Genomic DNA, 12,382 nt, shown 5'->3' with positions numbered 1-12,382 from the left:
GCCAAGGAGACGGCTGCTAGTTGGATAATGATATTATCAAACCAATATATTAATCGGAAACGTAAAGTTTCCTTCTAAAAAGCCTCATACAAGTATAGCTTAAAGGTATCAGCAGCTGGAGAAAGAAAAAAACCTAGAGATATAGCCCTGCTGCTAGTGACGAATAGGTCTGTTTCTTCTACAGTGCTCCAAAAGAGGAGTGGACAGTGGCATAATAAAACATGTAGGGTAGTAAAGGGAAAACTTTTATTCATAAAGTGCCATCCTTAATTTAGAATGTATTGAATCCTGTGGGTACTTTTTAAAATGCCTCAGCCATTTAAGTAGCTTATTTTAACAAAAAAATATTTGATTTAAAATTTCCATACAATGTGTATGATATTGTTACATTGCAAGTTAAAGTGGCAAAACCTCAGGTTAAAGCTGCTTATTAACTCCCTCTGATAATTTTACACATTTAAAGATTCCCTTGAAAATAATGTACATGATTGTCATCTCTTTTTCTATGATCCCCAAGGTATGTAATTTAAAAAAAAAAAAAACAACAAGAAAGTTTAAGTTGCTCAAAGAAAGGACAAGTGAGGCATAAAAATGCAGAAAACAGAACTCCTTACTTTCCACGCAAAATAAATCTCATGAAAACACTCAGGAAAGTTTCACTTTATTCAAGTTTTCATCGTCCACCTAATGGAGAGGAGCTTTTACTGTGAAGCTGCATGACCAATGCTACACTATAAATCTAATCCTCAGAATACAGGCATTCAAAAATATTAGTAGCTCTTACATCAGCATTTTCTGTAACACTCTGAAGTATGAGGACTTGCCACCTGAAAATGCAATTGAAAATATGTACACAAAATAGGTATGAGACTCTGCATGCATAACTGAACCATGACAAGGATGATGATTCAATTAGCGTGGAGGTGTCGCTGAGATTAAGTCGAACTACACCTTGCAACAAAACGTCTTCAGTAAAGAAAAAAAGATGAGTCATTGTCGTAGGTGACTCCCTCCTGAAGGGAGTGGAAGGCCCAATATGCAGACCGGACCCGCTTAGGGAAGTCTGCTGCCTCTCTGGGGCTTGGGCTAAAGATATAAAGAGAAAGCTTCCTTCCCTGGTATGGCCCTCAGATTATTATCCATTTCTGTTTTTTCAGGCAGGCAGCGATGAAGTGTCAACAAGAAGCCCAAGGGTGATCAAGAGAGACTTCCAGGCCTTGGGACAACTAGTTAAGGGATCGGGAGCACAAGTAGTGTTCTCCCCTAGCCCTCCAGTTACAGGGAATGACGAGGGAAGAAACAGGAAGAGCCAGCAGATCAATACCTGGTGTCAGCGGCAGGACTTTGGGTTTTTTGGTTGTGGGGTTGGTTTATGTGACACCAGGCCTGCTGGTGACAGATGGGGAACACCTGTCTCAAAGGGGGAAAAGGATCTTGTCGCAGGAGTCGGCAGGGCTCATCGAAAGAGCTTTAAACTAGATTTGAAGCGGGAAGGGGATGAAACCAGGCTCTTTAGAGGTAAGCCTGGGGGTGGCATGCCAATGTTTGTGGGACAGTATGCTAGTGAGGTCCCTCGGTCTGCCATCTCAGCGGCAGCAAAGATACGAGGGTTATTGATGGGTTAGAAACTACAGCCATGCCTGGGAATGGTCAGGCCTCTCCCAGAAAAAAGGTGGCGGGACCAATAGCCCAACTGAAGTGCGTCTACGCCAACACGTGCAGCATGGGCAACGAACAGGAGGAGCTGGAAGTCATTGTGCAGCAGGAAAACTATGATGCAGTCGCCATCACGGAAACGCGGTGGGACGACTTGCACGACTGCTGCAGTGGATGGCTATAAACTCTCCAGAAGGGATAGGAAAGGAAGGAGAGGAGGTGAGGTGGCCCTGTATGTTAGGGAGTGTTATCAATGTCGAGAACTTAATGATGGTGACAATAGGGTTGAGTGTTTATGGGTAAGAATTGGGGGGAAGGCCAACAAGGCAGATATCATGGTGGGAGTCTGTTATAAACCACCCAACCAGGCAGACAAAATATTCTATAAGCAGCTGTGAGAAGTCTCAAGATTGCTAGCCCTTGTCCCCGTGGGGGACTTCAATTTACCAGATGTCTGCTTGAAATACAGTACAGCTGAGAGGGAACAGTCTAGGAGGTTCCTAGAGTATGTTGAGGATAACTTCCTGACACAGCTGGTGCGGGAGCCAACTAGGGAAGGTGCCCCGCTGGACCTGTTGTTTGCGAACAGAGAAGGACTTGTGGGGGATGTGACGGTTGGAGGCCATCTCGGGCATAGCAATCACGAAATGATAGAGTTTTCGATTCTTGGAGAAAGCAAGGAGGGGGGGGGGTCAGCAGAACTGCCACCTTGGACTTCCGGAGGGCAGACTTTGGTCTTTTCAGGAGCCTGCTTGACAGAGTCCCTTGGGAGGCAGTCCTGAAGGGCAAAGGAGTCCAGGAAGGCTGGACGTTCTTCAAGAAGGAAGACTTAAAGGCACAGGAGCAGGCCGTCCCCATGTGCCCAAAAACAAACCATCGGGGGAAAAAGACCGGCCTGGCTGAACAGAGAGCTATGGTCACAACTCAGGGGGAAAAAAGAGAGTTTATGGCCTTTGGAAGAAAGGGCAGGCCACTCATGAGGCCTACAAAGATGTTGTGAGGCTATGTAGGGAGAAAATTAGAAAGGCCAAAGCCCAACTAGGACTTAATCTGGCTTTTGCTGTTAAGGACAACAAAAAATGTTTCTATAAATGCATTAGCAATAAAAGGAGGACTAAGGAGAATCTCCATCCTTTATTAGAGGGGGGGGACAGGGGACGGGACATAGTGACCAAGGATGAGGAAGAGGCTGAGGTACTTAATGCCTTCTTTGCCTCAATCTTTAGCAGTAGGACCAGTTGTTCCCTGAGTACCCAGCCCCCTGAGATAGAAAACAGGGACAGGGAGTAGAATGACGCTCCCATAATCCAAGGGGAAATGGTGAGTGACCTGCTACAGCACTTAGACACACGCAAGCTTATGGGGCCAAATGGGATCCACCCAAGGGTACCGCGGGAGCTGGCAGAAGTGCTCACCAAGCCACTTTCCCTCATTTACCAGCAGTCCTGGCTAATGGGGGAGGTCCCAGTTGACTGGAGGTTAGCAAATGGGGCCGGACGGGATTCACCCAAAGGTTCTCAGGGAGCTGGCAGGAGAGCTCACCAAGCCTCTCTCCATTATCTATCAACAATCCTGGTCAACAGGAGAGGTGCCGGATGACTGGAGGGTGGCCAATGTGACGCCCATCTACAAGAAGGGCCGGAAGGAGGATCCCGGAAACTACAGGCCTGTCAGCCTGACCTCGGTACCGGGAAAGATCATGGAGAGGATCATCCTGAGTGAGCTCTCACGGCAAGTGCAGGGCAGCCAAGGGATCAGGGCCAGCCAGCATGGGTTTATGAAAGGGAGGTCCTGCCTGACCAACTTGATCTCTTTCTATGACCATGTGACCCGCTTTCTCGATGAGGGGAAGGCTGTGGATGTTGTCTACCTGGACTTTGGTAAGGCCTTTGACACCGTCCCCCACGGCATTCTCCTGGAGAAACTGGAGAATCATGGCATAGACAAGTGTACCCTCCGCTGGGTTAAAAACTGGCTGGATGGCCGTGCCCAGCGAGTTGTGATTAATGGAGCAAAATCTGGTTGGCGGCCGGTCACCAGTGGTGTCCCTCAGGGCTCAGTTTTGGGGCCAGTCTTGTTCAATATCTTTATTGATGATCTAGACAAGGGGATTGAATGCACCCTCAGTAAGTTTGCGGATGACACCAAACTAGGTGGGAGTGTTGATCTGCTTGAGGGTCGGAAGGCTTTACAGAGGGATCTAGACAGGTTGGATCAATGGGCCAAGGCCAATGGGATGAGGTTTAATAAGGCCAAGTGCCGGGTCCTGCATTTTGGTCACAACAACCCCGGGCAACGCTACAGGCTTGGGGCAGAGTGGCTGGAAAGCTGCCCGGCAGAAAAGGACCTGAGGGTGCTGGTGGACGGCCAGCTTAACATGAGCCAGCAGTGTGCCCAGGTGGCCAAGAGGGCCAATGGCATCCTGGCTTGTATCAGGAATAGCGTGGCCAGCAGGAGTAGGGAAGTCATCGTGCCTCTGTACTCGGCACTGGTGAGGCCTCACCTCGAGTACTGTGTTCAGTTTTGGGCCCCTCACTACAGGAAAGACATTGAAGTGCTGGAGCGTGTCCAGAGGAGAGCCACCAAGCTGGTGAGGGGTCTGGAGAACAAGTCCTATGAGGAGAGGCTGAGGGAGCTGGGCATGTTTAGTTTGGAGAAGAGGAGGCTGAGGGGAGACCTCATTGCCCTCTACAACTACCTGAAAGGAAACTGTAGAGAGGCAGGGGTTGGCCTCTTCTCCCAAGGGAATAACGACGGGACCAGAGGAAATGGTATGAAGCTGCAGCAGAGGAGGTTTAGATTAGATATTAGGAAGAATTACTTTACTGAACGAGTGGTCAGGCACTGGAACGGCCTGCCCAGGGAGGTGGTGGAGTCACCATCCCTGGAGGTATTTAAGAAACGTGTAGACATGGCTCTTCAGGGCATGCTCTAGTGCCCAAGATTATTGTTTGTGGTGGGGTGTTGTGTGTGGGGTTGTGGGTGTGGAGTTTAGTAGGTGGGTGTTGGTGTGGTTTTGGTTTTGGTTTTGGTTTTGTTTTTTGGTTTTTTTTTTGTTTTTTTTTGTGGTTGGACTCGATGATCTCAGAGGTCCCTTCCAACCACTAAGATTCTGTGATTCTGTGATTCTGTGAAATGTGACGCCCATCCACAAGAGGGGCCGGAAGGAGGATCGGGGGAACTACAGGCCTGTCAGTCTGACCTCGGTGCCTGGGAAGATTATGGAACAGATCATCTTGAGAGCCATTACGCAGCACATGCAGGACAACCAGGGGATCAGGCCCAGTCAGCATGGGTTTAAGAAAGGCAGGTCCTGCTTGACTAACCAGATCTCCTTCTATGACAAGGTGACCTGCTTAGTGGATGAGGGAAAGGCTGTGGATGTTGTTTACCTGGACTTTAGTAAGGCCTTTTACGCCATTTCCCACAGCATTCTCCTAGACAAACTGGCTGCTCATGGCTTGGACGGTGTGGCAGATCTACGAGCAGAGGCCTGTGTATGGCAGATCTACGAGCAGAGATCTGCGTACGGTCAAGGACACAGTGAGCAGAGCACACAGAAACAGGAACGCAGATGTCGATACGGATGGAACAAAGAGGAACTGGCTCAATATAAACATGGAACAGAAAACAGCTTTGCGTGCTTATCTTGGTGGGAACTGAATAAGGCGACTGGGTTAGTGATCTGAAATATGTGTTTACTTGCCTAGCAGGTGCATGGAAAGTTTTAGAGCTCGGGTATAAAAGCCGAGGCCTGAGAAGCAATAAACGATTTCGTACTCATCACAGCCGGAGTCTGTGCCTTCATACACCACAGGACGGGTGTACTGTTCGCTGGGTAAAAAATCTGGCTGGAGGGCCGGGCCCAGAGAGTGGTGGTGAATGGAGTTAAATCTGGTTGGCGGCCGGTCACAAGTGGTGTCCCCCAGGGCTCGGTATTGGGGCCGGTTCTGTTTAATATCTGTATCAACGACCTGGACAAGGGGATCGAGTGCACCCTCAGTAAGTTTGTAGACGACACCAAGTTGGGTGGGAGTGTTGATCTGCTTGAGGGTAGAATGGCTCCACAGAGGGATCTGGACAAGCTGGATCAATGGGCCGAGGCCAACTGTATGAGATTTGACAAGGCCAAGTGCCGGGTCCTGCCATGCAGTGCTGCAGGCTTGGGGAAGAGTGGCTGGAAAGCTGCCTGGCAAAAAGGACCTGGGGGTGTTGGTCAACAGCAGGCTGAATATGAGCCAGCAGTGTGCCCAGGAGGCCAAGAAGGCCAACAGCATTCTGGCCTGTATCAGGAATAGCGTGGCGAGCAGGAGTAGGGAAGTGATCATCCCTTTGTACTCAGCACTGGTGAGGCCCCACCTCGAGTGCTGTGTCCAGTTTTGGGCCCCACGCTACAAGAAAGACATTGAGGTGCTGGAGCGTGTCCAGGGAAGGGCAGCGAAGCTGGTGAGGGGTCTAGAGCACAAGTCTTATGAGGGGCGGCTGAAGGAACTGGGATTGTTTAGTCTGGAGGAAAGGAGGCTGAGGGGAGACCTTATCGCTCTCTACAACTACCTGAAAGGAGGCTGTAGAGAGGTGGGGGTCGGTCTCTTCTCCCAAGTAACAGGCGATAGGACAAGAGGAAATGGCCTCAAGTTGTGCCAGGGGAGGTTTAGACTGGATATTAGGAAAAATTTATTCACAGAAAGGGTTATCAAACATTGGAACAGGCTGCCCAGGGAAGTGGTTGAATCACCATCCCTGGAGGTATTTTAAAAGACGGGTAGACGTGGTGCTTAGGGACATGATTTAGTGGTGGTTTTGGCAGTGTTAGGTTAATGGTTGGACTCGATGATCTTAAAGGTCTCTTCCAACCTAGACGATTCTAATTTGAGTACACAGTTAACAGTTTAACAGTGGAGGAGGAAGGAACCTGCAGTTTTCTTCAACAAAGTTACAAGCCATGTTGAAAAGGAGTAGCAGTACATACTGTATCTTGACTTTAGCAAGGCCTGTGACCTTGTTTCACACAACACTATCACAAACAAACCAGGAAATCATGGGCTACATAAAATTACTATCAGGTGTGTAGCAAATAGTCAGAAAAATCTATTCAGAGCACTTTTTAAAACTCGGGGTAGTTCTGTCAAAATGGAAGGCTGTGGAAATAGGGGTCCAGTGCTATTCAATATCTTTTTTTAATTACCGGTATTATGTAATTAAAAGTATGCCTATTAAATCTGCAAAGAACACCAAGTTGACAGGGACCACAAGTATACCTGATAACGAGATTAAAATTCAAAATGATTTTGATAAATTAGTGTAACAACTGGAGAAAACGTGGGTAATTTACAACAAGGATATATGCAAAGTATTTCTATTAGGCAAGGAAAACCCAACTGTTTTATTGGGTTTACGTGACAAGGTTTTGGTAGCAGGGGGGTCTGCGGGGGAGTCCTCTGTGAGAAGAGACCAGCGGCTGCCCTCATGTTGGACAGAGCCAGTTCCAGCTAGCCCCAAGACGGACCCACTGCTGGCCAAAGCTTACCTAATCAGTGGCGCTGGTGGCACCTCTCTGATAATATATTTACAAAAGGGTAAAAAAAAGCTGCACAGCAGCTGTGAGAGAGAGGAGTGAGAAAAATGTGAGAGAAACAACCCTGCAGACACCAAGGCCAGAGAAGAAGGAGAGGGAGGAAGTGCTCCAGGTGTTGGATCAGAGATTCCCTTGAAGCCTGTGGTGAAGACCATGGTAGTCCCCCTGCAGCCCATGGAGGACCGCATCAGAGCAGATATCCACACTACAGCCCGTGGAGGGCCCCATGCCTCAACAGGTGGATATGCCCCAAAGGAAGCTGCAGCCGGTGGAGAGGAGCCCACGCAGGAGCAGGCTTTCTGGCAGGAGCTGCGGCCCATGGATAGCACCCATGCTGGAGCAGTCTGTTCCTGAAGGACTGCAGGCCATGGGAGAGACCCACATTGAAGCAGCTCATGAAGGACTGCCTCCCGTAGGAGGGACCCCCCCGCTGGAGCAGGGGAAGAGCATGAGGTGGAAGGAGTGGCAGAGACAAAGCATTATGAACTAACCACAACCCCCATTCCCCATTCATCCTGTGCTGCTCGGAGTGGGGGGAGGAGGTAGAAGAGTCAGGAATGAAGGAATAAAGTTGAGCATGGGAAAAAGGGAGGGGTGGGGGAAAGGTGTTTTTACTTTTGCCTTTGTTTCTCGCCATGCTACTCTATTATTAACTGGCAACAAATTTAATTAATTTTAACCAAGTCGAGTCTGTTTTGCCTGTGACAGTAATTGGTGAGCTCCCTGTCCTCATCTCGACCCACAAGCTTTTCTATCTTATTCCCCCCCCCCCCCCGTCCTGTTGAGGAGGGGGAGTGAGAGAGTGGCTAGGTGGGCATTTGGCAGGCAGACAAGGTCAACACACCACAACTGTACAAAAAAGGATACGGAAAAAATGGACAGGGAGTAGTTTCATAGAAAGTGATTGAGTGTTTATACTGGATCACAAGTTGAACACAAGTCAGTGTCTGTACTGCTGAGAAAATAGAAAAACACTTTACCATGATGTATAAACACCCTAGCAGTTATATGAAAGAACTCTTCCCCTTCATTCAGGCAAGGCTGTACCTGGAGTACTGGTGTCTAGCTTTGAATAAAACTTAAACAAAATTGCTAACCACTTGGAGAGAGTTTAAGGAAGTTGAATGAAAATGATCAGAGGTCTAGAAAACAGGGCCTATGGGGAAAGATCATATGAGCAGGGGTTGTTAACACAAAGAAAAAAAGACTAAGCAGGGTTATGATAACAGTCTTTCAAGACATAAAAAGATGTTGGGGGAAAAAAAAAGATGTGAACAACCTGTTCTTCGTGATCACAGTGAACAGAACAAGAAGTAATGTGCTTAAAAACCAGGAAAGAAATTCAGATAAGGTATTAGGGAAAACTAAGTCACAGCAATCGCTTCCCTTAGGGAGTTCTAAATTTTCCATCAGTGGAGGCCTTTAGGCAAACATCTATAAGGAATGACATAGGAATAGCTGATCTTGCCTTGAGGTAGAAAGATGACTTCTTGAGGGCTGTTATTTTTTTAAAGAAAACAGCTTAACATTGAGTACAAAACCAACCTGAGAAGTAAAGTAGGAAAGTCCAAGCTGAGCTTTTGCCATAGCCAGAGTAGTTCAGTACTGAAGCTAACTAGTTTAAAAAGAGCTTGAGCAGATCTACCTGATATACGCTTTATTTTGGTTTTTTTTCCCCCTAGCTTTTATGGTCCTAGCTGCACTGTGTGTTAGCGTCAACCACATAAGCATGTGATTGTTCTACCATGGTAGAATACTGCCCATCAAATCACAGAGGCTAGTTCTGTACATGAAAAATCTTACTAATATGCTTTAGAAATCATAACTGGGTTAAAAATGATGAAATTTCTTGGTTTTTGACGAGACTTTCTAGAGATCAAACCTAATTTCTTTACCACCCCCGATATCAACATTCTGAAAAGCCATAAACATTAGCATTCATTATTCAATGCTTTTTGTAAGCATTTTCAAGCATTTTCAAGCATTTTCATTATCTCTGCTTTTTTTTTTTTTTTTAAGCAGAGGAATGACAAGAAATCCTCAAGGGCAACAAAATCATAGATTCACAGAATCACAGAATGGTTCGGGTTGGAAGGGACCTGAAAGATCATCTAGTTCCAACCCCCCTGCCCTGGGCAGGGACACCTCCCGCTAGACCAGGCTGCTCAAAGCCCCATCCAGCCTGGCCTTGAACACTTCCAGGGATGGGGCAGCCACAACTTCCCTGGGCAACCTGTGCCAGTGCCTCACCACCCTCACAGTAAAGAATTTCTTCCTGATATCCAATCTAAATCTCCCCTCTTTCAGTTTGAGGCCGTTACCCCGTGTCCTGTCATTACACTCCCTGATAAAGAGTCCCTCCCCATCCTTCCTGTAGGCCCCCTTCAGGTACTGGAAGGCTGCTATAAGGTCTCCCCGGAGCCTTCTCTTCTCCAGGCTGAACAACCCCAACTCTCTCAGCCTGCCTTCATAGCAGAGGTGCTCCAGCCCTCTGATCAGTGAGAGTAAGTTTAGATTCTTTACTTTCAGGCATGGAAATCCTGCAACATGGTCTTCATTGAGGTTTTTGGTCTCACTGGGATCAAGAAACACAGAGGCACTTGGAAATGAAAAAGCTTGTCTGAGACTTGCTTGAAAGTTTCCAAACTTTTAAAATTGATCAGTTTGGGTTTTTTCTTATACATCCGCAGCACAGAAAGCTGTAATACGCACTGATCATAGGCTTCCCGTATTTTAAATTGAAAAGTCTCTTAATGATGAAAATCTGCTTCGTGTGTTGAAAAACGTAAGTGAAATATGTCAATATCTATGGCCACAGAATAGTTGCAATAGAAAACAACTGTAATCATGATTCTGCATCTAGCAATGAGCTAAGATTCAGCAGCATAGCTTGAAACCGAAGTTATTTCTTGAGCACAGTTGTAAAAACTGAATAATAAGAATACATGGACCTTAGATATTACACAGTGTTTTCACTTGTGCAACTTTGCAATCTTCAATGAGAACATTGCCCCCCACAAATAGCAACTGTCAAAAAGAAAAAAGCAGTACCTACCCGTAGCCACTGTTTCTCTGTAAGAGCATCGCTATAGTCCACATCCCTGCGCTGACGGGACCCTCTTCCAAATATTTTCTCTTCCTCTTCCTCACATGTGAGCCTTTCAACTTCAGCATCATCCTTAATAATCCAAGATGGCAATTCATCCTCCTCCATCAAGCGGGGCTTGCGCTTGGGGTTTCTGGCATCTTCCCTACGACGATCCATGTCCATGCGCTGCAATGGCAGTTGGGAAAAGATACAACAATTTGAAGGGTCTTGATTAAATAAACCACGGGAATAGCTGGTTATTTACTTATGCTTGAAACTTTAAACCAACTCCTCTGGTGGCATTTCCCTCCTCCACCCCACTACTTATAAAATGCCACTATAAAAAGGAATATCCCCACATGAAAGTTGATCTTCAATCAAATTCATTATTACAAAGTGAATTTCATTCAAGTGAAGAATATTGTAGTCTGGATGAGTGGACAACCAGATGTGTAAACAAACCTGGTTGGATAATCAGGCACAGAGAGTAGTTGTTAATGGGTCGTACTCTACCTGGAGACCAGTCACGAGTGCAGTACTACAGGGGTATATCCTGGGACCTGTCCTATTTAGCATCTTTATAAATTATATGGAAGAAGTGACAGAGTGCTTGCTCATAAAGTGCATATGACACCAAATTGGAGGGGGGGGTTAAGTTGTTATGCTTGAGGGCTTGTTAGACCACATCTAGAATACTGTATCCAGGTTTGGGTCCCCAAAAAAAGAAAAACTTTCACAAACTGGGGAGAGCTCAGCAGAGGGCCACCAAGATGGTCACAGGACCGGAGTGCATGCCCTGTGAAGAGAGGCTGAGGGAACTGGGCTCGTTCAGCCTGGAGAAGAGAAGACTTCGGGACACCTAATAGTAGCTTTCCAATATGTATGAGGAAGCAGTACATGTTGGGAATATGAGAGACAACAGGCATAATTTGAAAGAAGAGAGGTTTGGACTGGATATGAGGAAAAATGGAAAAAGGACTTGGAGACCAAGTCATATGAGGAGAGGCTGAGGGAGCTGGGCATGTTTAGCCTGGAGAAGAGGAGGCTGAGGGGAGACCTCATTGCCCTCCACAACTACCTGAAAGGAGGGTGGAGAGAGGTGGGTGGTGGCCTCTTCTCCCAGGCGAATAATGACGGGACCAGAGGAAATGGTCTGAAGCTGCGGCAGGGGAGGTTTAGGTTAGATATCAGGAAGAATTACTTTACTGAAAGAGTGGTCAGGCACTGGAACAGCCTGCCCAGGGAGGGGGTTGAGTCACCAGCCCTAGAGGTGTTTAAGAAACCTCTAGATGTGGCACTTCAGGGCATGCTCTAGTGGCAGAGCTTGTTGGTTGTGGTTTTGGGGGGTTTTTTTTGTGTGTATGGTTGGACTCGATGATCTCAAAGGTCCTTTCCAACCATGAAGACTCTATGATTCTATGAAAAACATTTTCACCAGTGGAACAGATTGCCCAGAGAGGTTGTGCAGACTCTATCCTGGATAAAGTCCTGAGCAACCTGGTCTGATTTCATAGCTGACCTTGCTTTCAGCAGAAGGTAGGACTAGATACTTCCTGAGGTCCCTTCCAACCTGAATTATCATATGATCCGATTTCTAAATCCAGATGAAAAGCAGAATGAAATACATGCAACCTGACTATGCACATCCAACTAGATTCCAGAATCAATGATATTCCATATCTCATTACTTCATAATGGGGAAGTGACTGTATAGACAGGCATAGCAGACTTTCATATTCCCCCTTTTAAACGATGTATTCATTCAAACTGGGCATGCACATGGTTTAGTTTATTGACAAATGTGCCAACCGGCAAGAAATGAAGATTTGCAGTCAAACAAGGCCCAAATCAAAATACTTTTCTATTATTTAGTAACAAACTTCAATGAAATACACAATGCTCAAAAATCATTTTTTTTTCGCTGATTAATATGCTTGCATTTGAAAAGTACAGACTGAAGAACTAAGGATATGTTAGCTGCTATTTTTTTCAAAGGAAAGTGCATAACGGGAAATTAAAGACACTCCCAATTAAGCTGAGAAATAAGAGACAAATAACCATTT

The 12,382-nt window shown here is 46.5% G+C and overlaps 1 protein-coding gene across 15 annotated transcripts in view; it reads right to left on the bottom strand.

Annotated features, from left to right (window-relative positions):
- Nucleotides 1-12,382, bottom strand: part of LOC141735678 (putative global transcription activator SNF2L2) — a 208,845-nt gene that overhangs the window by 65,745 nt on the left and 130,718 nt on the right. For all 15 annotated transcript variants that reach the window (XR_012584808.1, XM_074568726.1, XM_074568722.1 and 12 more), the window contains one exon: nt 10,287-10,505. Coding sequence is in view for 14 of the 15 variants with exons in the window: in XM_074568726.1 (XP_074424827.1) it covers nt 10,287-10,505 (219 nt within the window). In the remaining variant the exon portion in view is untranslated. The remainder of the gene's footprint in view (nt 1-10,286; nt 10,506-12,382) is intronic.

The sequence above is a fragment of the Larus michahellis genome, chromosome W (genome assembly GCF_964199755.1).
Source record: "Larus michahellis chromosome W, bLarMic1.1, whole genome shotgun sequence".
NCBI classification, from domain to species: Eukaryota; Metazoa; Chordata; class Aves; order Charadriiformes; family Laridae; genus Larus; species Larus michahellis.
Note: the sequence above shows the minus strand (reverse complement) of the source record. Positions and strands in the feature narration are given on the sequence as shown.